The sequence below is a fragment of the Grammomys surdaster genome, unplaced genomic scaffold (assembly GCF_004785775.1).
Source record: "Grammomys surdaster isolate TR1022 unplaced genomic scaffold, NIH_TR_1.0 125878, whole genome shotgun sequence".
Classification (NCBI taxonomy): Eukaryota; Metazoa; Chordata; class Mammalia; order Rodentia; family Muridae; genus Grammomys; species Grammomys surdaster.
In genome coordinates, this window is record NW_021620703.1 from 3,751,169 (window position 1) to 3,778,213 (window position 27,045).

The 27,045-nt window shown below is 41.4% G+C and overlaps 1 protein-coding gene across 1 annotated transcript in view; it reads left to right on the top strand.

Annotated features, from left to right (window-relative positions):
- The window catches only part of Slc2a13 (solute carrier family 2 member 13), a 296,488-nt gene extending 274,785 nt beyond the window's left edge, over nt 1-21,703 (top strand). The window contains exons 8-10 of the mRNA XM_028752170.1: nt 13,611-13,732; nt 13,848-14,000; nt 17,044-21,703. Of these exons, the coding sequence (XP_028608003.1) occupies nt 13,611-13,732; nt 13,848-14,000; nt 17,044-17,270 (502 nt within the window). The 3' untranslated portion in view covers nt 17,271-21,703. The remainder of the gene's footprint in view (nt 1-13,610; nt 13,733-13,847; nt 14,001-17,043) is intronic.
- Nucleotides 21,704-27,045: the final 5,342 nt, after the last annotated feature.

The following is a 27,045-nucleotide window of genomic DNA, read 5'->3' on the forward strand; positions in this document are numbered from 1 at the left end:
ATGTCCTTTCCTGTCTCTTTTGATTATTTTCTGTTGAAAGTCTATTTTATTAGACATTAAAGTGGCTACTCCAGATTGTTTCTTGAGTTCATTTGCTTGGAAAACCTTTTTCTAGACCTTTATACTGTGATAATGATTATCTTTGTTGCTGAAATGTGTTTCTTCTATACAGCAGAATGATGGATTCTGTTTATGGCATCCATTCTGTTAGCCTGTATCTGATGTTGAGAGATATTAATGACCAATGATTGTTACTTCCTGTTACTTTGATATTTGTTGTGGTTGAGTGTGTGTGTATATGTGTGTGTTTGTGTATGTTTCTCTTCTATTGGTTTTAATGGTATGAAATTAATTATTACTTGAGTATAGTTGCCCTCGTTGGGTTGGCGTTTTCCTTCTAGTATTCTCAGTAGAGCCAAGTTACTAAAAAGTATGGCTTACATTTGCTTCTGCTATGGAATGTCTTGGTTTCTCCATCTATGGTGATTGAAAGTTTTGCTGTGTATAGCAGTCTGGGCTGACATCTGGTCTCTTGACATTCTCAGGACCTCTGCCCAGGTACTTCTAGTTTTTAGAGTCTCAGGTGAGAAATCCGATGTAATTCTGATAGGTCTGCCTTTATATGTTACTTGGCTTCTTTCCCTTGCTTCTTTTTTAATTCTTTCTTTGTACTGTATATTTCGTGTTCTGGTTATTGGTGGTAGGAGGATTTTCTATCTAGTCCAATCTGTTTGGTGTTTTACACATCTCTTGTACCTTTATAGGCATCTCTTTCTTTAAGTTAGGGAAATTTCTTCTATGATTTTCTTGAAAGATAGTTCTGGGCCTTTGAACTGGGAATCTTCTCTTTCTTTTCCTGTTATGCTTTGGCATTTTCTTTGACTGATATATTGATTTCTTCTGTTGTATCTTCAACACCTGTGATTCTCTCTTCCAATTCCTGTATTCTGTTGGTGATGCTTAAGTCTGTAGTTCCTGTTTTCTTTTCTGGGTTTTCTACCTCCAGGATTGCCTCAGAGTGTGTGTGTTGGGTGTGTGTGTGGGGGGGGTGTGTATGTGTGTGTGTGTGTGTGTGTGTGTAATTACTTCCGTTTACCTTTTCAGGTCTTGAACAGTTTTATTCCATTCACTGTTTGATTATATTTTCCTGCATTTCTTTATATTTACTTGCTTTCTCTTTTAACGCCTCTACTGGTTTGAATGTATTTTCCTGTATTTCCTTAAGAGATTCATTCATGTCCTCTTTAAAGGCCTCTAGCATCTTTTAAAGATTGAATTTAAAATCCTCTTCCTGTGCTTCAGTTTCATTAAGATATCCAGGGTTTGTTGTAGCAGAATAGCTGAGCTCTGTGGTGCCAACTTGCCATGGGTCTTGTTAATTGTGTTATTACTTTGTCTTTTAGGCAGTTGTTTTCCTCTTATGTTGCCTGGATGATCCTGATAGCAGCAGGACTTCTTGGGAAGTTTTAGGGAGCTATGAACCAGATAATGGGGTCTGGGTACCTGACTCTGTTGGCTGTGTCTCAGACAGATCTCATTCTGCATGCTGTCTCTGGGTAGACCCTACTCTGCAGGCTGTGTCCCAGATGGACCAACTGGGATGATGGGCAGATGTGACTAGGGTGGGTAGTCAGGCAGGGTTCCAAGCTGGTTAATTTTGGGGACTGAGAAAGTTTCCATGGGAGGCAAGATGCGCTCCTGGGCTCCTGCAAGTTTCCTCCAGACTGAAGAGCCAGCCCAGAGCTAGGCAATGGGGTTCAGGTTTCCATAGTCATTGTAAATCCCAGTCAGGTTGACAATGAAGAGTAACCATTATAGGTCGACATGGATACAGCTGTTACACTATTTAGAAAAATTGAGATAAGTCTTAGTTTGTTTCGTTATTGACAGTCAGTGGGGTGTTTCAGGGGTTTCTATGAATCAGGCAGAAAAAGAGAATCACAGTTAAGATGCTTAACTGTGCAGCTACTGTGTTTAGCTCTTAGTAAAGTGAGACAGACACGTGAGCATACCGTACAGCTATTGGCTTCACGATACTGGCCTCCCCTCTTCTCGTCACGTAGACAATTCCTATGTTAGTAGCTAATGATGGTATTTATATATGAAATCATTTCTGAGACTTTCTAGACATCTTCAAGCACTTAAGTAACTTCTCGGGGAATTTTTTAATTCCTTACCGACATGACTACATCAAGAAAATCATTATGTAGCTTCTTGTTTTAATCCATTATTAGGAACTGCCAGGCAGCACCCTGTTATTACATTTGAATGAGTGCTCTCCTTGTCGGACATGAGCCACCACAAATGAATTTTCTAGTTATTGAAGTCATTATGGGATATTTCCAGCTCGCATAAGCATCCTTTCTGTTCTAATTATGGGATAGGATCAAAACTGATCCTGAGTCGGAAGAGTGTGTGGGGGCCAGAGGCTCGGTTCTGCTGACAGGCTCGCACTTTCTGAGAAGCATTTTGCCCCACTCACTTTAGCTGATGGCGTCAATGCATTATTTCCTGTCAATGTGGAAAGAATGCTAACTTGGGAGGTGTATGACACTTTTCATCCCATCCCTGTTTCCATTATAATTCTCCAAAAAGAAAAGCACTCTGGAAAGAAGTCTCTATACATACCTGAACTAGAGGGATAATTATGGTGAGGGAGAACAAAAGGAGTAAAACGAGGTTCAAATGCCCCTGCTGTGTAATTTTGGAAAGTGTATGTGTATATATATATATATATATATATATATATATATATATATATATGTGTGTGTGTGTGTGTGTGTGTGTGTGTGTGTGTGTGTGTGTATTATATATTATTATATTAGATATTATAATATATATATAAATAATTTAACATGCCTCATATACATAAGCAGAGCCATGATGCTATAGCTATTACAGGTAAATGATTTTATATATATGAAGGGGTTTTTTTATATATAACTCCTCTGTACAAATACCAGTCAGTTCCATCAAGTGAAGATTCAATTTAATCATGGCATTTCTGTTGGGAACACAAGTTTACTGAGGTAGCCAGAGTATGCACTAGATAGGAAACAGCTGTATTAGCTGTACAATGGAATTAAAAACAGAATTTAAAACTCCCAAAGTTATTGTTTGCATCGAGTCAGCCTACAGTGATAAATTAGCCTCCATTCATCCCACACATCTGCAGGGAGAGATGAGCAAGGGGTCTATGCAGGCAGTGTTTGCAGTGGAAGGAAACAGAATCAGGTGCTGCTGTGGCTTGACATCCTTAAGGCTCATAATGGTGTGGATGGACTGTGAAATATTTACAAGGTGTAAGGATGCAACTCCTTATGCTGCAGTTACAATTGCAGTTAAACAGGAAGGCATAGCTGTCTCCTCGGATGCTCACAGTACAGTGTAGAAAAATGGCCCCAGATTGACTTCGTGAGAACTAATAAAAGTATCTTAATATCTATGATAAACATCTAAGCAATGAACTGCCTGTGAGCCTAAGGAAGGAAGAAGGAAGGTAATAGACATTCCATCCTTCCTGGAATTAACTATTATTATATATTGAGGGTCATATAATTCCCAAATAGCCCAGAGCAGTAACGGTCCGGTTAAGAGCATTAGTCTTTGTGGAAAGTCCTCAGGTCTCTGAATTGGACCTGGAGGGCGACAGTATCCATAGCCACCCTGAGTCCCATCACGGCACACCAAACTCTGCTCCAGAGAAATAATACTAGCCCTGATAAAATGTGTTGTTGGTTTTATTTACTCTTGTGTTGTTTTAGCTTTAAATGATTTGAATTGTTAAAGTATTATTGACTTATTATCAATGAATTGTCAAATCAATGATAACCAATATATTTGACTCTAAATTTGTTGTCTTTCTTCATTCACTTATTCATTCATTTTGTTTTGCCAAAAAAATGTGTACATTTTGCCAAGCATTACATATTGTCCACAATATCAGAACAATGAGTGGCTGTAGCATGGCTGGCTGTAGCAAAGTCATATTAAACAGTATCTACAGGGGGCTCAGGCAATCTCAAGTTACCAGGACTTCCAGAAGTGTGTGTGTGTGTGTGTGTGTGTGTGTAAGCATGTGTTTCAGTTTAGAAGTTTAGTTTTGAGCTTCATAATGAAGACTAGATGTTTGAAATACCACTGGTATCAGGAAAGTAGACTAGCCCAGAATCCATATCCCGGACATAAACAATGTGTGCCTTTGTCTCAGCTAGAGAATGAGATGCATTCCAGCAATTATTTCTCTTAGGACTCAGGAGCTGGCAAAAATGGTACCTTAGAGCCCTCCCGAGCGTTTGCTGCATGCCAGCAGAGGGCAGAGCTGCAGAAGATTGGTTCGGATTAAGCCTGTGTTCTGAGCTTCCCAGTGAGTCAGTCAAACCCAGTGGACCTCATTTTCATTATTGTGAAGCGATCATACCAGACACGGTGTTCGAATTTATGTCTCTGCTGTAGGTGTCTGGCTTTATTCAATGACCTCTATCTAATTAAACCCACTGTATTTCACATGAGTCATGGATCTCATAATGTATACGGGAACTTGAGGCTGTTATTTGGGGGAAAACCCAGGGGATCGAACCCAGGCTTCTATGCACATGTTGCTTCACAGGCATACATTCTGAGACCCGCAGTTCTTTTAATTAAATCAGTACCCACCTCAGTTGAAGCTGGCCCTGACCCCTTTGCACTCTAGCTTTCTTTGTGTGGTTGATCATGACAAGAAATGAAAGGAGAGGAGAATTAAGGAGGGGTAACCAGAAGCCGAGAAAAAGAAGTAGCAAGGAAATGGATTTTGAATGATTCTCAGAGGAACCCCAGAACGTATGAGCAGGAGGAACAGCAAAGCTGGGCCAAGTAGGATGCCTCCACAGCGTCAGCCTGGGAAAGGCACAGGAGTGTCTTAATACTACTGCGGGGGGGGGGGGGGTGTTTGCCAATGGTCATTCACTCCCAGGAGCTTTTATACATTCAGTTATAATGACTACTTTATAATAAACTTAGCCACTGCTTTACTAGAAAGTTTTGAGACTCTTGAGTTCATCAGTCTATGGCTCAACCAGAGGAAATATGAACCAATACATATTCACACCTATTTGGGAACCTACAGCAGACCAAAGAAACAATTCCACCAAATCTAGCTTAGAGATCCAGTCAGTTTATTGAACTTTATTTATAGGATTGTGGACAAGGACTTCCTTACAAGAACATGAATGGCTCCAAGGTCCCTGGACCACCAGCATCCCGGCCCAGTATGGGTGACTCAGCCAGAGCCTCAGCTTAGAGCTGTGGTCTCAGGAATGATTGGAAGGGAGCTGAAGGATGGTGATCCGTGTCTATAATTCTATGCATGACGATGAGGGGGATATTACCCTCCCTGTGAAACTCCCTGCTCTACTGGTTGGAGGGGAGGCTCTGGGTCCTTGCTTGAAATCTCTGTATCCGAAGGAGGAGTTTAAGCCTGAAGCCACCATATCCTAAAAGAGACAAACTTGATATTAAAAAAATATAAGTTCTAATGTGATGTTCTAACGTTAACACCATGATGCTAATCCGAGGCTCCAGAAAGCAGACGTGATGGCTATCTATTGAGCTCGTGGAAAAATACAAAAGATAACTGTAAAAGGGAACCCAATGGAGAAATAGGCAAAAACAGTATGAGGTTGCTGTCATGGAGACCAGCAGTTTGAGAAGATAATGAAAACAATGCGGCTTCAAGGATGTTATAGCTACTAATAGATTTATGAATAGGGCCTATTTTTATCCTTAGGCAAGAAATCAACCTTCCTCTCCACACCTTGTTTGTCTGCAGGACCCAGTTTCCTTCTTCTTGGTAACTGAGTTAGGAAGGATATGGTGGTCCACACCACCTCCTCAACCTCATCGGCCATTGTTTTCCTTTAGGGAGACAGGGTTTGCATGTGAGCAAAGGTTACCTAGGACATTAGAGGTGTCCCCTTGTGACTTCCCTTTGTGTCATGCCCTGTTCTGGCCGAGTTCAAACAAACTAAAAGTAAATTTTCCAGAATCTTAAAGGGAAACAAAAGAAAAGGGGCCCTCTTGCCCACATTTGGAGTCCCTTAGATACTCTAACAGTTTCAGACTGTCCCCATGTCCATCACACTATCCCACATCTATGGGTGCTGAGTGTGCCCTACAGTAGGGCTAGCAACACTAGATTTTACTGCTAGCCCTTCTAGGCTTTCTCTGCTAGGGTTTGAACCAGTCACTTGAGCTGTTCACTACTGAACTGTAACTTCTAAGTAGTGAGTCACTTTTTAAACAGTAAGTTCTTCCTAGTTCTTTCGATATACTCAGAAGTTAGCATTGCTTCTGAAAACTAGAGGATCTGGAGAGATGCTTCTGTGGTTACAGCTGTCTTAGCCACTTTTCTACTGCTGTGACAATGCACCATGACCAAGGCAACTTACAAAAGGGTTTATTGGTATTGAAGCTTACGGTACAAGAGGGTGAATCCTGTAGAGAGATACCATCCCACTACATTTGTACAAAGTTCATTGATTGGGCCGTTTGAGAGGTAGGTGGAGTGAGGAGAGGAAAAGGAGAAGGAAAAGGAGGAGCTAGGACAGAAATGTAGGAGCCATGGAGGGCCATGCATGTATCGAAAACAGTACTGGGTAACAACTTATATCTGGGTTAGTTAATTGGTTAACACTTCCAATAGTGTGGACATCTTGATATTTGAGCATTATCAAATATATAAAGCTATTGGATAATCTTTAAACATTAGAGTCTCATTTCTACCTGGTACCATGTGGATGGCGGGATGGTCTGGGTTCAGCCCAGCCTTGTGGAGAGAATGTGGAAGATTGGCAGAGCCATCTCCCACCCTGGTGTCTCGTGGGTGGCAGGGCTGGAGCTTCTGACCCTCCTGAGTCGGTGACCTGAGCCGAGCAGCAGCAAGAACAAGCAGCCACTCATGGCCTCAGGCCTTGCCTAATCGGGAAGATGGTGTCCCTGTACCACAAGACAGATTGGGTGCTGCCGCGTTAAATATTACCTTCAACAGAATCCATGACCATAATGTGAGCAGGCAGACAGGCAGGGTGCTGGACAGTAGCTGAGAGGTTACATTTGATCCACAAGAACAAAACAAAGAGAGGGAGGGGGAAGGGGAAGGAGAGAGAGAAGAGAGGAGAAGAGTGACTGGGAAATGGTGTGGGGTTTTGAAATTTCAAAGCCTACCTACAGTATCACACCTCCTTCAACAAGGCCACACTTCCTAATCCTCACCAAACAGTTCCACCAACTGAGGCCTGAGTATTATGGGGGCGAGGAGCATTCTCATTCAAACGGCCACAAGACTTCTTGCTGCTCTTGCAGAAGACTCAAGTTAGGTTCCCATTGTCTATATAGGGATGCTCGTGTCTGCCTGTAATTCCAGATTCAGGGGCTACAATGCCATCCCATGGTCTCTACAGGCACCTGCACTCATGGGCACATAACCCCAGACACCCTATATACATAAATACAAATATAATTAAAAATAAATATAAATATAAAAATGCATATTATTATTGTTCTTTGATTGCTTTTATTCTTATCTGAGAAAGAAAATAAAATACCAAGCAATCAAAGGACAATACCCTGAAAGATATCTGTACTCCCCATGAACACCCACGCTTTGGTGTCATCCCCTTCCCCACATCCTGCCTTTCTGTGTTTATAACCCCTGTATGACTAAGTAAAAATTACGATTTGACTTAAAAAAATAAATAAATAAATAAAAAGAATAAAAGATGTCCTTTCCTGGGGGACACTCTGTGCTCCCCTATGCACACCTCCATGCCCACATTCAAATTTAGTGTGATCTCATCATAAATTCCCATAACTAAAAGAACTATCAGAGCTAACCTCTAGTTTTGAGGCTGTAGCTTGGTGATCTTGTCCCTAGACCTCACAGTCCCAGGGCAAGAATAAACAAAACACGCTTTGTTCGTGGTCTACAATAGTCAGTTAGCAAAGAAAGAGTGTGCAGACAACCCAACAGAATAGGAGAGGTATCATACAGGCTCTATAGCAAGTCAGAGATGACTGAATTACAGTGATTGATAGCTTGCCTATAACACCTACATGAAGTCCTGTGCACCAGAAATAAAACTAGAAAATCACCCCTTCTAATGAATACACTCCATTCCTTTCCCAAAGTCAGACCCAGGAACGTTTCCTCTTTGGAGAAGAAAGAAACGTTCTAAGGTTTTCAGTAAGTAGAAATGTGAGGTTATGCTTTGTCTAGCTCGTGTATGCTCTTTCATTGGTGGTTCAGTCTCTGAGAACCCACAAGGGTCCAGGTTAGTTGACTCTGTTGGTCTTCCTGCAGGCTGGATCCTCTCAGAAGACATAACTTCTAGGCTCCTTTCCACAAGCATAACAGAGTATCATTAATAGAGTCAGGGATTGGTGCTTGCCAGTGGGATGGGTCTCAGGTTGGGCCGGTTGTGGGTTGGTCATTCCCTCAGTCTCTGCTCCATCCCCTGTCCTTATATTTCTTGTAGATAGAATAAATTTGGAATCAATGTTCTGTGGGTACATTGCTGCCCCTGTAACTCCAATGGGGTCCTGCCTGGATAACTTCTTCAGGTCCCATATCCCCACTGCTGTGAGTCTCAGCTAAGGTTACCCCCATTTGATTGCTGGGAACCTCCATGATCCCCCCCCCTACACATATACACACCATGCTGCAGATTTCCATTCATTCTCTTGGCCCTCTGGCCTTCTCTCCTGTCTCTCCCCACACCTGATCCTGAACACTGGCCCCCTCCATTCTCCCTCTCCCACCCAGTTCCCTCCCTCCATCTGCCTCCTATGATTATTTTATTCCCCCTTCTAAGTGAGATTCAAGCATCCTTCTTGTTTAGCTTCTTTGGGTATGTAGAGTGGAGTGTGGGTATCCTGTACCTTATGGCTAATGTCCACTTATAAGTGAGTACATAACGTTCATGTTATCTTTGGAAAAAGTAGTGCCAGCTAGAAGTTTCACCCCCACTGGCTAGCACTCATGGTTCTGGAAGGTACTCTGAATGCTACAGAGAAAGGTAATCACCAGGATCACCCAGCTACAGTACCAACCTACCCATTATACATACTGGTGCAATAATGGCACAAGAACTACAGGGAAGAAACACATTTTTATTGGACGTAAGACTCACTCTATAAGATGGAACCCATTCTTGACACTACTGAGGTTTCCAAGAACCTGAGAACATGTAGGTCGCAGGGCTAGAGGAAATCCTGCTATTCTTCTAAAGGACATACCAATAAAATGACTCCTAATGACATACAGCTATACCCATTGATCAGGGACTCATTCAACCCACTTCAGAGAATCTTCTCCTTATAGTATATGAGAAGTAACACAGAAATCTGCAACTGGGCAATTAGAAGAGAGTAAGAGACTTTGGAAAACTAAGTTCTAAATTTCTTTTTAAATCAAATCCTTCTCCTCATGGCTCACAAAGTTATGTGGAAGAAGTGATAGATGACTCCAAGGAAACTCTGTCCTCTAGATACAACAGGATTCATCACAAAGATTTACAGCATAAACAAGCACTGTACAGATTCAAGCTAGACACAGTTCTAGCACTGAGAGGGGGAATTGTACACCCCTAACTGAGAGGGTAGCTGTAATTGGTACCTGTTGGCAAAGGGAAAATCGGTATGATGGCTATTTCTGGTTGTCAACTTGACTACACCTGGAATGAACTACAATCCAGAAATGGATCTTGAAACTGGAGGACACAGGCTTCTGACCTGGATACTGACATGGAGATCTTGAAGAATAGTGGCCATAAAAAGCTTAGACTCAGGCAAGGTAGTAGATGACTTTGATCCCAGGAGACTGACCTCTGAGTTCAAGGCCAGCCTAGGACAGAGCAAGCTCCAGATCCACTCGTGGCAGTACATACCTTTAATCTGGGCCACACCTTCTGCTGGAGGCCAACACAAGGACAACAGAAGAAAGAAGACTCATTCTTCTTTGCCTGCTTGCACTTACTTACAGCACATGTGTTAGAACCTACTTCTTCAGGATTCTGGCTTATACAGAGGACAGCTGAAACAACTAGCCTCATGTGACTGAGCAACTAAGAGATTTTGGACTTTCCATTCACAGCTGCCCAGTGTTGGGTTAGTTGAACTACACACTGTAAATCATTACAATAAATTCCCTTAATATAGAGAGACATTCCTTAAGTTCTGTGACTCCAGAGAACCCCGACTAACACAATCACTTTTCACTGAATGTATCAACCATTCTAAAGGCTAGGCATCATATCTAGGATGAGTTGGCCAACACAAAACAAACTCAATGGTAATTTTGAGGGCTTCTGTTTCATTTTGCTTTGTTTTGGCATTTTTTTTTGTCTTATTGGTTGTGATGGTTTGAATAAGAATGGCTCCTATCATTGCTCATATGTTTGAATGCTGGATGCCTGGTTAGTGGAATTGTTTGGGAGGGATTAGAAGGTGTGGCTTTGTAAGGAGGTATATCATAGAGTGGACTGTGAGGGTTCAAAAGTCCATGTCATACACGGCCCCTTCACCCTCTCTCTTTCTCCTGCCTGTAAATCAAAGTGTAAAGCTCTTAGCTATGGCTCCAGTGCCATGCCAGTCTGATTCCTGATGTGGTGATCCTTTTATAAGAGTTACCTTGATAATGGTGTATCTTTATCGTAATAGAACTGTAACTAAGACAGAAGTTGGTACTAGGGACTTGGGTATTTATTACTGTGACAGGTCTGAAGAAGACTGTAGTATGGAAGACTATTGGAACACTTTGGGACTTTGAACTATAAAAACAATTTAAAACTTCAAGCAGGACAATTCTAATAGGAACTTGGAAGATATTAATCCTAAGGGTGTTTTGGAATATGTAGGCCCTGCTCTCAAGATGTTTCATAAGGAAAAATATTATCAACTAGCCTATAGACCATTCTTGTGATATTTTGGCAAAGAATGTGTCTGCATTTTACCCTTGAGCGAAAAATATGTCTGAAACTAAACTGAAGAGTTTTGAATTAATGTTATTGCCAGAGGACATCTTAAGACAGCTTAGTGTTAACTGTCACATGGTTATTAGTGTTCATTAGTTTTTTTAACTTTTTTTTTTATTCTTTGTGAAATTCACATCATACACCCCAATCCCCCTCATCTCCTGGCCCCTTCATATCCACCCTGGCAACCTCCTCCACAAAGGACAACAAAAATAAGAATAAAAAAATAAATAAAACAAACAAAAAATATCTTGCCCTGGAAACGGTGGCATGTCATGGTGTGTCACATAGTATAGCCTTTTGCCCAAACAGCTTTACTTGCAAATGTTCATGGCAATGAGTCACTGGTCTGGTTTGAGGCCTCTGGTTTCTACTACACTGTCTACACTGGATCCTCACCTGGTCTCTGCTCTCAGATATCCTGTTGTTGCCCTCTGTCCTGGTGATCCTGCAGCTTTGGATATGTACGTCAGTTGCTCTAGCAGTTCATAGATGGGGGAGATCTTGGAATAAGCCAACTCAAAGCCCTGAATCTGGGCCAAGGTAGAGCTGTGTTGGTCAGCCATTCATCCATACTGTGACTGCATCACCAGGGCCAGCTCTCCCTTTTTGCCTAGGAGAGGGATGAGGCCAAGTCTCCCTCTCTCATTCCCTGAGGATCATCTCTCACAGATCAATAATGAAAAAGAGCAAGGAGGGCAAAGAGAAACACAAACTGTACAGTTTGAAGAGAAAGAGAACACCAGAAAATGTAGTCAAGTCTTGTGCGCAAGAAGGTGAGGCATTTAATGAAAAGCCTGATGCTAAATGGAAGAATAGGAATGATACCCTCCTGGCAACACCCCAGGAACTAATCCTTTAACCTGTGAAGGGAAAGCACTGAGGTATTTCCTCGGTCCAAACAACAACAGAAAGTTTATGGAAATGTAGTTCTAGGCGACAGCAAGGTTCCAGCCCCAACAAAAAGCAGAACTTGTCAGCTCTGGTCACGTGGTTCTGGATTTAGAGGACACAAGAAAGGGGTTTTGGAATCTTCCTCTATGGTTATGGAAAGCTGCTGAGGCCAACCACAAGGCAGGGGTGTCCCAGAATGAAGTTGTAAAGATAAAGTCCAGATTATGTTGAAGACTCCAAGATATTGGAGATACCAGGCCTTTAGGATTGCCACTGGGATCCAGGCCCTGACTGCTAAGGAGTGCTTCAGACAGGGTGTGGACCAGCCCAAAAGAGGGAAAACTGTTGCAGTCAACAAAGCTGGAAGGAATTGGATATCTGAAGACAGATGTATCCTTGGGCATAGAGATACAGAACTCTGAAGTTAACCCTTCTAGGTTTTGTTGTTGTTTTGGACTGGTGTTTCCGAACTGTGCTCTCTTCCCACCCTTTTGGAGTGGTGATGTATATTCTGTTCCATTGTTTGTTGGAAATTATGTGCTTTTTTGATTTTATAGAAATTATAGTTAAGAGAGGGCTATGGGTCTCAGAACAGACTTTGGGCTTTTAAACCATAGTGAGACTGAAAGATTATAGGAAATATTTTGATATTGGACTGAATGCATTTGCATTATGGTATGGGTTTGTATGAGAATGGCCCCCATATATGAATGCTCAGTTCCCAGTTAGTGTAACTGCTAGGAAGGATTTGGAAGTGTGACCTCATTGAACGAGGTGTGGCCTTGTTGAAAGAGGTGTGTCACTGGCAGTAGGCTTTTAAGTTTTCAAGCCCATTCCAGGCCCACTGTCTGTGTCTGTATCTGTATCTGTGTCTCTCAATCTGTCTGTCTGTCTGTCTGTCTGTTTTTGTCTCTCACTCTTTCCATCTGTCTCTGTGTTTCTGTATCTCTCTCTCCCTCCCCCTCCACTCCCCCCTCCCTTCCCTGCTTGTTGTGTAAGGATCAGGATGTAAAGCTCTCGGCTACTTCTCCAGAGTCATTCCTGTCTGGTTTCAATCATGATGATAACGGACTAACCGTGTAAAACTGTAATGAAGCCCCAAATTCTATGCATTCTTTTTATAAGAGTTGCTTTGGCCATGGTGTCTCTTCGCAGCAACAGAACAACAATGAAGACATTAGTCTTTCGCTTTTTTATTTTGATCTTCATTTTTCGTATTTTATGGGGCTTTCTTGCATTGTTTTTGTTTCTTCTTATTTAAAAAAAATCATATACTATATTCTGATCATGGTTTTCCCTTCCTCAACTCCTCTTGGATCATAACTACATAGACTACAACCTTTCCACCTCAGTGTACTGACCCAGGAAACCCTGGAGGGTTGCTCTGTCTCATGTCGCTTCAAGTTAGAGATCAGGTCTCATTTGTGGCAGCTAAGTACTAAACAGTGCGTGGCTCGTCCACTCTGGAATTGTATAAAACTCTAATTATGTGGATTTACATGTATACTCGACGTTTCATTCTCAATTTAATATGATTGTTTGCCTATGTATGTTCAGGACACAGGATTTTAATTTTCTAAGAAAAATATGTATCTTGAGTTTTTTTTTTTTTTTAGGACGTTGAAGAATTTCCAAATACATCACAACATAATCAAATTAATTTCCACAGCTACATCCTAAAACACTGACCTAAGACATGTTTTTCAGGTGTGAAAATGAAACCAAGTTCAAAGCAGAAGATGTTCACTGGGCTTACAGTTTCTGCCCTACCCCGTATTCCTGGACAGCACTTGTGGGCCTGGTGTTATATCTTGTTTTCTTTGCACCTGGTAAGCAGGGCTTTGTTCACCTTTGCATTGTGTTTTCCCCCCCTTAGAAGAGTCAGCCTACTGTGTGTCACGCCATAGGTGATTTTTACTGTAGCTTTCATTATTTACTTCTCAGGAATGGGACCAATGCCCTGGACCGTGAACTCTGAAATCTATCCTCTCTGGGCAAGAAGTACAGGAAATGCGTGCTCAGCTGGAATAAACTGGATTTTCAACGTGCTGGTTTCCTTGACCTTTTTACACACAGCTGAATATCTTACATATTATGGTGAGAGTATGGTTTTCAATGTCCTTCCATTGTTATTTCTGATATTCTATCCTTAGATACCCTGGATTTCTGAGAGAGAGGCTATGTCCTCATGCTTTGGCTCCTCATGAGTACAGGTTTCACCACTCCAGGGATTCTGGGAGAGTTCTCTTTTCCTAAGCTTCCTGTCTCCAAGTGTATATGAATATCCCCCACCATTCTTCTAACCTCGAGCATCCCCAGGCCTGCCAGGATGGAAATCCTTACAGCACAGCTTTCGGTTTAACAAGGAAGCAAACAGAAAATGATAAGGTACCAGAGACAGGGCTGATGCGATGTCCCATGGGAAGGATGGAGTCCCACACCTAAACAGAGTTGATGTAAGCCTGAGAGTAGCTCACCCATTTGGGACACCGAGCCAGCCACCTGTCCAACCAGTACATGCATTCTGGCACCATGGATCCCAGCACTTACCACTTCCAGACCCAGGGACAAAAGCCTTCAAATGAAAATGTGTAGAGTCTGCAGCTTTAGGGAAACACTGGTGGGTAACGGCACATTACACAAGTTCTTTGCAGAATGATGTCAAACCTCTGTTTACTAAAGTCAAAAGATCTTGTTCTGTCCCCTCCCAAACCTCCATCCGCCACACCCATAGTTGCCTTGTCTACATGATTTTATAAGTTGTGATGATATTAAGTTGGGATAATTTTTAAAAGACGGAATGTAAAGCCACTGAATTCATATCTCCATAAGCCCATGTGATGTATGTGACATTTATTCTATGTTTGGTCCCCTCTGATGCCTCCCCAGCAGACTTTATCCTATCACATGCTCTGGTCATGCCCCTACCTTTGCTGTATACCAGGAGGCCCACAAAGCCAGGCTTGTGGTTCATCCAACACTGTGCTCCTGGCTCTTGTCAGGGGACTAGGAGGGCAAGCATCATGTTCACCAGTGTAAGAATGACAACTGTGAGGGAGTGTACAAATCTGCTTCCTCTGTCTTCGGGATCGTTTGCTACGGTATTGCTGTAGTTTGTACTATGAACCTGATGGTTTAGTATCTTCTCTCTCATTAACCACTTGGAACATCTAGAACAGCAATTCTCAACCTGTGGGTAATGACCATCAGAAAACATATTCTCGGTGGTTTTAAGGAACCCCTAACCATAAATTTACTTTTGTTGCTACTTCATAACTGTGATTTCATTACAGTTTTGTCTCAGTTACTAAGACCGTCATAAATATGTGTTTTCCAATAGTCTTAACACACAGGTTGAAAAACACTGATCTAGAAACATTTGTTTTTTTGAGAAGGAAATGATAAGCTGGTGGTATGTTTAGAATATTCAGTTTTATGCCTCTTAACAGCTAAGAATGTTTCTATAAGCTCACAGACTTGTTTCCAAGACATGATGACAGGTACCCCTTGTCATTGATGAGTCTTGAGAATACTAACTATATGAAGCATTCTGTATAGACTAACAGCCCAAGAAGCGTTTTTTGTATGTAGACTGGCATAATAAAAATTCACTCAGTAAACTTTTGCTAGCAAAGTGCTTTCTGGGGTGAAGTAGGAGGCATCAGAGGGGATCAGACTGCTCTTCTCAGTGGTTTTGCATGGCATGCATTTATGTGTGCCATGTGAGCTTATAGCAGTGTGAGAGCAAATCTGTCCTGTTAGAAAATGCTTGGGCAGCTGACTGTGTGGCTTAGATATGGCCTGAGTTGGCTTTTGTCAGGAGTGTATACGTAGGGAGAAGCCATCCTGCCCTCCTATCAATACCCTGGCCCCTTAGTTCTACTAACAGAGCAGGTGTGTGGCCAGTCTCGTTAGACTTTTGGGCTCATGTTTTAATCTGTAGGTTAATCATTTATGAACGTGTGTTTCTATATTCCTGATTAATAAGTATGCATCCTAATGGTATATTTCCATGGAAATATCCATAACCTCTTTCCTCTATTTTTTTCAATATTTTTAAATAAGATATAAAGTTTCAATTCCTTCCTAAGCATCAGTACTTAGACTTTCATTGCAAGGTTGTTCAATGATATTCATTGCTAAGAGTAACCAGGGTAAGACAAGCACAAGACCTGTCCATATCAGGTATAGTTAAATAAATCCCATAGAGAGCAGTATATTAAAGTTATCCATTACGGGAATATTGAAACTGAAATGTGCTCATTGACTGTTCTAGTATATTTCCCAAATATTAGTTTTAATCTTGAATTTAAGAGAGGATTCTCATAAGATTTCTCTCAGAAAAATACTGAGGAATTATATTTTCCATTATCATCCTTGTCTGACTAGAATGTGCAGTAGCCTGCCTACCCTGCCCTGCGCTACAGCTTAACGACAGGGCTCACCTGGAACCCCTGCAGTCAACAGCCAACCTGCCTGCTCTGGAATCCTCTAGTTCAGTTAGGGTTTTCTGTTCAGTGGAATTACCTGGATGCAGTTTGCCATTAGGAATCTGCATTTCAAGGAGGAATCTGGTTTAGGTGGGGTTTGTTTCTTGATGGGTTTAATTTTTTAGAGGTATGGTCTCACGTATCCCAGGCTGAGAAAGGAATTTAGAAGAAAGGCACGGGATGACCTCCACATGTGAGCATAAGAAACAGGGAGAAGGGAGTTGCCATGAGCTCCATGGAGCCATTAACTCAGCAGACCATCACTGTACCAGGTCCCAGAAATCTAGATTTCTCCTGAACTTCCATGCTTTTGAGGAGATGAGACAGACACGTGTGTACATCTGGTTAACAGGGCTCTTTGGTTCTTATAATACTAATGACCGTATTGAGGAAACGGGGGAGAGCAATTCTTCACAGCTTGGGATCTGCAGGCAACTTCTGAGAGTTTCAGAGAAACTTATCTCTGAGGCTGCTCTGTTACTTTTCTTCCATTTGCTATGGCATGGTTTGAAGTTTTTTTTTATAGTCACAGGACTGAAACAACTAGGTAAGGCAGTTTAGCGGGCATCATTTGGTTGCATTTCAAACTATAGCTATGTTCGAGTCAAAACCTACCCAGGGCCATTCATCATGTTCTTTTCCCACCACAGGAGCATTCTTCCTCTACGCTGGATTTGCGGCTGTGGGACTGCTTTTTGTCTATGGCTGTCTTCCTGAAACCAAAGGGAAAAAATTAGAGGAAATCGAATCGCTCTTCGACCACCGGCTATGTACATGTGGCACTGCTGACTCGGATGAAGGGAGATACATTGAGTACATCCGTGTGAAGGGAAGCAACTATCATCTCTCCGACAACGACGCTTCTGATGTGGAGTAACTTTCACCTGATGACTTTCTAGTTACTGAAGTGAATGTGGCGGGAAGGCCAGCGGTTGGTCACTGCCCTGCTCGCAAGCTGTGTCTCCCCACACTCCTTGCAAACGACTCCATATTCCAGAAGACTTGATGAGCAGAAAAATACAACCGTGGTGATATTTATTTTCATACACAGAAATGCTATAAAAAGAACACAGATTTTTCTTAAGCAAATGTGTATAAGCCCTTCCTGAGACAGTCTAAACATTGCTGTTGTACCCAGTGACTTCGATTGGGATCCCTTTCTCCTTAAACCACATATAATTACTAGTGGTAACACAGTCAGTGTTAATCTAGGCAGATTATATATGTATATTTATAAAGGATTATTTAAAGTGACCTAAAGATATTTAATGTCAAAACATGGCCTATTAACCTTAAATTTTCACATCCAGTAGTGGCTTTTCTCTGATCAGCACAAAGTAAATTCCATCTAAACTTCCACCCACAAATTCAGAAGTCCTATGAGGACACAGCTGTCCCTCTCGCCTTTGGCTTCCAGATGTTGGCTTCTCCAACACAGATATGGAAATTCCCTCAGAGGCTGAGTACACGGGATCTTTTGAACATTATCCAAAGCGGGCCTTTTAAGGGTTATTTTCGTACTTTTTTTCCATCAGTGATGAGTATATTTGCAGAGACAAACTAGCATGTTTTGATAAGTATATTTTATTGTCCAAGTAAGAAAGAACAGATTTTTATACATTCTGATTCGTTAGTCACTTTGGAATGCAATTGTAAATGTGAAGCAGGACCAGGTGGTCAACTGTATTCCAGGGTCACTTCCACACCAGACTCTACGTTGTCACACCCTGGCTCCTGCTGTTCTGTGCCTTCCTTGGTGTTAAATGACAGCTGCTGGCAGACTGGTTCTCTCTTTCTGTTACACAAGAGGAAAGAAGTCAGTGGCGGAGATGTTATTGACATTTAATTTAAATCCTAGAAAATCTTCCTCCAGATGTTTTACTGGCGTGTACTAAGGACAGGAGCACACCTCACTTCTAATTACTGATTTCCCCCTGAGGAAGTGAGCTACTTTTAATCCCTTGTTCTTTCCTCATTCTTAGTAATTTGCTACACAAGTGAAATTCGAAGCTGTGTCTGCTTCTTTATTTCAGACTTGGTTTGGTTTTCTGTCTGGAGAAAAACGCAATTTCTCCGTTGGAAAAAGGCATAAGTAGGTTCTAATGCCACAGTCGGTAAAACATGTTGACCTTCTACTGTATCTCTCTAAGTATTTGATGGTGTCTCTGTTCATTCAACCCTGACTTCCTAATTCTTACCACCCTGCTAAGAGCTATGTGATACAAACAAAATTACTTGCTCACAAAAGTCATTTATTTGTGTGTTCTTCTAAAGCTGTGGGTGAATCTGATGGCCTCTTTGGAACACATGAGTTTGATTCTGCACACTATGATTTAAACATCTAGTTAAGGTACATACCCAGGTGAGTGATGGCTAGTGACAGAAGAAAGCATCTCTGCCAATCTCCAAAATGTTTATTCTTGCTGCTTCTTACCGTAATTACCAAGCAGAGACTGTAGCGAAGGAAGTTATCCTCTGGTCACCAGAGATTACACAGTCAATTTCCCGCCCTACAAATAAATCCTTCAACCAAAAGAGGACATCCTCTCTTTGGTTATTTAACATTATTTTTTTTAAAAAACCAACTAACAAACTATTTTGGAAAAGGTTCCTCAAATTAGGTGCTTTGAAATTTATTTATAGAGAATATTGGTACTGATTTTTCTCGAGAGCAGAAGTTATTATTTAATAGGATATTATTTGATATTTCTGATCTCTTAAGATATTTCTTAACTCGGTAGCATTTTACAAGATCAAATGCAGTATTGTTAGCATATTATGGGAAGAAAAAAATGAGAAAAGTGCTCCTTTTAAAATACGGTTTTCTCACTTGTCCTACCCTTACCTCAGTTCTTCCCTTTGAGGTCCATGGAGCCTTAAGCACACATCAGAGCTGGCACAGGGTATCTTTTTTAAAGGGACAGCTAGAATCCATAGTCCTCAAAGCTCGGTGTGACCTGTTCTTGCTGACATAAAAACATGTATGTTCTCAGCTTTATGTCCCTAAATTAACATAATATTGGGAAATCATCCACCTTCTTCCTGCCCTGTTCCCTTCATCATTTCTAAAAAGTATTTGTTATCTACATAGTAACAGTAGTTCATACCTTTAACATACAAGACAGAGAGGCACAAATAAGATTTACTTATAACTTGTAAAAAAGCAACTCAATACTTGAAAAGGAACCTTCTATAATCCAGATATGATTTTTAGATTTGCTGAACATTTATAATACATTAAATTTTCAGCTTTTTATTCTATTGAGCACCTATTCTATTAAACCATCAAGCGTATATTTTGTAGGACAATTTCTATATGATATGATTTGACCTGATACATTAAAATAGAAATATTAAGCAGTGTACTTACTACTGCAGTGATAGCTTTCTTTCCAGACACTTTCCGAATCCAATACAGGTGTACTTCATTTGGGAACATTGGGTGAAGAAGGTCATGACCTTGCCTGCAATCTGGCTGGGTGGCTAATGTGCAGGAGAATTAAGAATGCATCATTTTGTATAAATATAAGCACATACTGTTGAAAATGATGTCAAAAAAGACTTGATGTTGTGGTCTGTGGATACAGTTCAGTGGTAGAGCACTGGTCTGAAAAGATCGGGTCTTAATATTTTTCTTCCGTGTAAACATCTGTAATAATTTTGATTGTTACACCTACATCTGTCATCATCTAAAACATGGCTTTGAGTATACATGTAGATCTACATAAAAGGTATTTCCAGGAGAAAAACCACCAGAATCTTTCCAACAGTTTATCAGTGAAGCACACTTTAGGATCCAGTCTTAACAATTGTTAACACTCTAACGTGGGAAACCGGTGAAAGCAGAGTTTATAGATCTTTGTTGTAACTTCAGTGTCCATTCAACAGAGAGAAAGACTGGGAAAAATTGACACCTGACCCATTTAGTTTTTAAGAGCGAAGTAAAATTGCAATTTATCGTTAATAATCATACCTCTCGGGGCAGGAGTGCAGTGGTGTTTTAGACAGTGCTACTCATGTCTTCTATGATAACCAAGCATGATAAAGTTTCAGTTACCATTTTCCTAACTAGGAACAAAAGGATTAGATTGTACAGCCAGGCCAAGAGTAGAGGATTCCTGGTAGATGCTCTCTAGAAAATTATTCTACATTCTACCTTAAACTGCAAAGTTGGAGATGAAGTTCACAGTTCAAAAGTAGCTACTGCCTATAAAAAGACTCAGAATTATTCTCTGGGTTAATTTTTAACGTCCTTCACCCTATCAATTTCTACCAATCCTGGCCTCGTGCACAGTAAGGTTCTTTCAGTTCTCCAGGGTGATCAGTAGCGCTGCCTCCATGGGAAACAGCAATCAGTTGCAAATGCCAAACAGCTAACTAACTGCTCAGCTCTTCCTTGTATGCTGTTTAGGGAAGACAATACATGTGTGCCAATAATCTTCAGAGAATTGTTTTATGAATATTCATGTTCAGAAGTACCAGGAAGTATTTTATCGTTATCATAATATGCTTGTGAGTTCAGAACAGTATACATCTCTAAATCTTCCTATGTGTACAGTGCAGTCTATAACACTTTAGTAATCTGGTCAACAGGACTTCATTGACTTTGTTTACAACTAATATTCACATTTTAGACAATTAGACTCATAGGATTGGTTTCTTTTGTCATGTCCATATAAATAAGAAGTGGACTGTGCAGATAATCAGTACTCAAACTTACGAATCAATACTTTATGAAGTTTTAAGATTTTGCTAAATTCAACATCCCATTTCACTTAAAGTTTAGACACTATAATATTAACTCTAGCCAAAGTAGAAATTTATGACCCATATCCATGTCCAGATCCTCTGGCGGCTCCTGTACTACGTCTCACTTGATGTTACAATACTGTCTGTGAGAAATGTTCTCATTTCTATTTAGGAGATCTAAGTAGGCATCTCTATTCCATCAGGAGTTTCTTGCTGTTAGAGGTATATGTATTTTGAACTGTATTTCCTTTTCTAGCGCATGTTATCTACTGTTTAATATTTGACAAATCTTGGCAAGTTTAGTCTTTTCATTCCTACCTGTGACATACAGAATATCTCTTGAGAACTGCCACTGTCCCATTTACCAAATCATGCTAGCCTATGCTGTATCAAAAGTATGGTCTATTTTATGGAGATTTAGTGATATACACGTAAATGTTTTTTAAGTTATTTTACTGAACTTCAATATTTACATGAAGTTACAATCTTTTTTTAAAGAAAGTGTCAGTGCCAGAACTGTATAAGAAAACAATCAAATAAAAGTAAAGATAATTCACTGTCTTGTTCTCTTTACTTCGGATCTCATCTTGGATTTTAGCATCTAAGTTACACAGTGAGCATACTGTGGTAACCATGAACAGAACATATTGTTGTTTTCTTATTAATTTTAATTTTATGTGCATATTTAATTTTATGGGCACTTTGCTTGCATGTAGGTATGTCCACCATGTGCATGCCTGGTGCCTGTCGAGGCCAGAAGAGGGAATCAGATCCCCTGGAACTGAAGTGACAGATGGTGTGAGCCACTACGTAGGTGCTGGAATTGCTCTGAAGAACAGTCATTGGTCCCAACCACTGAGCCATCTCTTCAGCCCCTCTACCGTCTTTTCTAGCAAATGTTACAGTCAATATAATTTGTTTCTCAAAGAACACCAAACCTTTATAATAAGCCTTAGGGCATTAGAGCTGGGCAGATCAACACTCTATGCTATTTTTTCTACTGCCCTGGTCAATAACCCAGAGATATCTCTTATGTGTTCCACTTGGGCTGAAATGATATCTGTGACATGTTTACACCAAGGGCTATGTGGATATCTAGGATCTGTGCCAAAGCCTGTGGCCATGGTAAGGCCCATGGCCTGAGCTGCCACCTGAGGCCATGTTGATGTCCCTGGTCCAGGCAGCCACCAAGCACATGTACACAACAGACTTTTATTCAACCACAGAGAAGGATAACTAACTCCCCCTTGGAGAAGTGTCAACTGGTGTAACACTATGGAAATCAATATTGAGACCTCTCCAAATGCTAGAAACAGAACTACCATATGGCCCTGTTACATTACTCTTGGGAATAAACCTAAAACCTAAATCCTACCACAGAAACTCTCGTACATTAGTGCTTATTGCTGCTTATTCATAACAGTAAGGGCATGAAATCACCTAGATGACTACAAACAGGTAAATGAACCACGAAAGAATGGCATATAACATGATTGACTTTTCATTCAACCATGAAGAAGAATGAAGTTACGAAACTTGAAAGAAAATGAATAGAGCTGAAAAAAAATATTGTATGAAGTCAAGAAAACCAGACCCAGAAAGACAAATATCACATGTTCTCTCTCCTACGTGGATTTTAACTTTTATTGTTAGCTATGTACAGTCACATGGGAGTCCATGAAGCTAAATGTCAAGAAAATTATAAGGACCCCATGACCTAGGGAAAAGAGGCTTTAAGAGAATGGATTGGAAAAGAAACAGAATACATGTGATAGGAGAGTTTATTATTATTATTGGATGTGAATTTATTTATTTTATTGAATGTAAATTAGTGTTTTTCTTGGATGTATGCATGGTGTCTACAGAGGCCAGGGGGTGTGCAGGGATTTCCTAGATGGTATTGAGCTGTTTTCTGGGTGCTGATAATCAATCCTGGCTCCTCTGCAAGAAGAACCAGTGTTATTAACCAATGAGCCATCTCTCCAGCTCAGGATTCATTATTTTAAATAAATTCATTTGTGAGACAAGTCTAGAAAAGCAAAAATGAAAAAAAGAATGTATATCTTTACCCCACTTACTCCATACATGGCTTGAACTTTATTCTGTAGTTCTAAGTTTCTATCCACATAATTTTCCTGTTATGTAAGACTTTCTGCTAACAGTGTTGGGGTGGCTGGAAGACCGGCAATAGAGTCCCTGATGTTTCTTTTTGTCTGAGAAAATATTTTTCCTCCAGTTTCGAAGGGAAACATGTCAACGATATGTAATTAAATGCTGGTATTTTTTCTAGCCAACTGAAATTCTACTCCATCCTTTTAGGTCCTTATGGATTTTGAGAAGTCTTTGTTCCGATATGATCAGATAACTTTTCCTTTGGCTCCTTCTGTGATTTTGCCAGTTAGAATGTGATCTGCCTGGAATGTGAGGAGGGTTTTTTTTTTTGTTTGTTTGGTTTGGTTTGTGCTTATCCTGCTGGATGTTTTCTATGTTTTGCGGACTGATGGCTTGCTTTGTATGACATTAGGACATTCCGAGTCATTATTCCTTCAAATATTTCTTCTGTTCCTACTTGCTCCTTCTTATAGGCTTCCTGTTATTGATGCATTAAACCCCTCATCCTTGTCCCACGACTCCAAGATATTTTTGTCCTATTTTCCTCAGTCTTTTTCCATTCCCTGTTTTCTTTGGAAGTTCCAAGCGCACAGGTTCTTATATGATCAGTGCCCATCTGCTAGTGTGTCCACCAAAGACATTCTTCATTTCCGTGATGGTGGTTTTAAATGCCATCATTGAAGACATTCTCAGAATTTCCCATCTCTTTGCTTATGCCCTGACCACTATCAAAGTTTGTCTAGTCTTTATGTCATTATCTCTCTGCATATTAGTAATAAGTATTTTAAATTCTAAATTTTGTCATTCTAACACGTCTGCCTCATTGGAGTCTAGTTCTGATACATATTCTGACTCTGATTTTAAACTATTTTATTGTTTGTGCTTTCCTTTTAGCGCATCATATATAATTTATTTATTTATTTTTGCTTTTCAAGACAGGGTTTCTCTGTGTAGCCCTGGCTGTCCTGGAACTCACTCTGTAGATCAGGCTGGCCTCGAACTCAGAAATCCGCCTGCCTCTGCCTCCCAAGTGCTGGGATTAAAGGTGTGCGCCACCACTGCCCCGCTAGGTCCAGCTTTTAGGATGCTTCTGATGATGTGCATACTCAACACATTTCGCTAACAGGAAACCATGTAATCAAACTAGAGAGCCCTTGAGGGGCATTCTCAATTCAGACCACCACAACCCTGACCAACAACTTGAAGTGTTTCATGCTAGGTAATGGGTTTTTGTCAGATAGTCGGTGGCTTCTGTGGGGAATAGTGGCTCTAATCTTTCAGATTGCTTGCCCATGCTTATGTATGTCAGCTGGAGTAGAATTCAAAGGAGAAGAAAAGATGCCTGTAAGTGGTCTAGAATCCTACACTCAGGCTGTCCCAGTGCCACATTCGCATTTCTGACCCCAAAATCAGAAAACAGTGTCACCCAAATCCTACTGGAAGAGAAATATCCTATCTCTTTGCAGAAGGAAATACACCATGATATTGTTCTATAGTGCACACAGAGAAAACTCAGAAAGCATAATCACTCCTGCAATCCACAAGACTAGACCTGCTTTCTGCTCCTCAAAGAGAATCCTATTAAAAATGATGCCGTGGGCATTTTTCTCACATAGCGACATGATATTTTGAAGTGCAACTTCAAAACGGCTTTCTCTGAGTACAATAAAGTTTCCTTATTTAATGTGAGAAAATGAGATTGACGGATGACACCCGCTTGCCACCACACCACACAGCACAGATGGACGATGTCATCCAGGGGTCACCAGCTGCGTGGCCAGCCTACAGCGAGAGCCACCACAGTGTGCAAGTATGTTGTGGGCAGATGGGCGGGAAAGAGAAGTGGAACAACTCAAGCATTATGAAGAGAGATAGAATTGGAGAGTCAAGGGCAGAGAGGAGTAGTCAGTCTATTGTGAATGGCTAGCCCTGCCATCTGGGGCCATGGATAGATCCGAGCCCAAGCTGCTGCTGAAGCCCATGTCTGAGTTAATGGCTACACAGAAGCAGGGGTCAGTGGCTCATAGTATCACTAGAGAACATGACGATGTCTTGGTCTGGGCAGCCACCAGGGACCACGTGGATGTCCAGAGCCTATGCAGAACTGGCCCCGCCCCTCACTGGCAGCAGTACTCTGGGGAGCTGGGCCCATCAGCCTCAGGATCATCCAGAGAGCAGGCCCTGTACCTCACTCAGGCAGCACAGTAGAGCTGGCCCTGGTGGTGGGGTGTGGGGATGCCGGCCAGAGAGCGTGAGTGCGAGAGAGCTGTTCCTGCCAATCATCTGCTATGGGGTGGCCTCTCCCCACTTCTTGCCACCTCTGGCAGTCAGCCCATGGATCATGAGTGTATGAGAGCTAATCTTTTCCCTCACCAGCCTTAGCACTCAGTAGGTACCAGACCAGGTACCTTGGGTAGGCAGTGCAGTAGAGCTGACCGTGGTGGAGGGGGCACAGGTGAGCCAGCGCTGAGGGCAAGAGCAAGGGAGAGCTGACCCCGTCACACATCTAGCTGCATAGATGGCCTGGATCTGGGGACGATGTTTTTCCCCCATATTGCCCCTTACCACTGCGACAATTTGGACATCTGTCCCCAGGGTCATTAGCAGGGAAAGCGGTCCCTGTCCCTTATTGACTACAGCACCTGGGAAAGTGGGCCTTGTGCCTTGCCCAGGCGACATCTTGTCGCTGGGGAGCTGGCTCTGAAGGTGTGTGTGATGCAACCAATTTCAGATGAAACGTTTTAAGAGTAGGGATTGGGTTTGCTCTTGAGCATATTCATTTACTGGGGGAAACAATAAACATATTAACCAAGTGACCTATAAAGGTCCCAGTCCACTGGGAACAGGCACTGGCCTCTGACATTTATTCCAGTTCTTGTTCATTTCCTATTTGGAAGTGTTGCCTTTCTTAATAAACAGTCTCTGTTTCTACCGCTTTCCTTGTTCCTTGTTCCAGGTGCTCCTTTTCCTCAGTGTCCACCTGTAACAGCATCAGTATTAGTCAGGGCTGTCTAGGGGGCAGGACCAATGGGATGAATACACATAGGACAATTTAATAAGTCAGCTTTAAAATAGCAATATCAACTAAATCACACCTGAGAAAATAAGAACTTGGGTTGCCAGTGGTTCCTTGGGGCTAGATGCTGAGTAGTTCTAAAATAGCTGTCTCCTCTGAGACTCCTTCCCTACCTCCTTCCTTCCCTCCCTTCCTCTCTCTTCTTCCCCCCCCTTTCGTGTGTGTGTGTGTGTGTGTGTGTGTGTGTGTGTGTGTGTGCTCATCTATGTGCATGTACATGACAACTCAAACTCAGAAGTCCCACTCTGGTACTGGAGAGCATTTCCTGGAGAGCAGCTAGTCCCTAGCATACAATGACAAGTTGGAAACACTCCATGACTTGGAAACACTTGGATAACTGTTATCAGCAAAGGAGTCAGCAGCAGCAACAGGACAAATCAACTCCAAGGCAGAAGAAAGGGAAGGCCAAGGAGCCAAAGGTGAGATGTTTCCTTTTCACACAGCCTTTCAATCTGGGAGGTGCCATTAACACTCAGGTGGGTCTTCCCACATCCATCAGGCCCATCAGGATGGTTCTTCAGTAAGATTCTTTACTCAGATGATTCCAATTTGTAGTTGGCTGACATTAAAACCAATTATAATACCGTGTAAGGCTTTGACCTTCTATTATTTCTATTAGAAAGTCATATAAACCTATAGCTGTTGTTGTTCATTAACTAGTAGTCTTTTTTTTTTTTCTTCTGGTCAGTTGCTCTTATTATCTTCATTTGGTTTT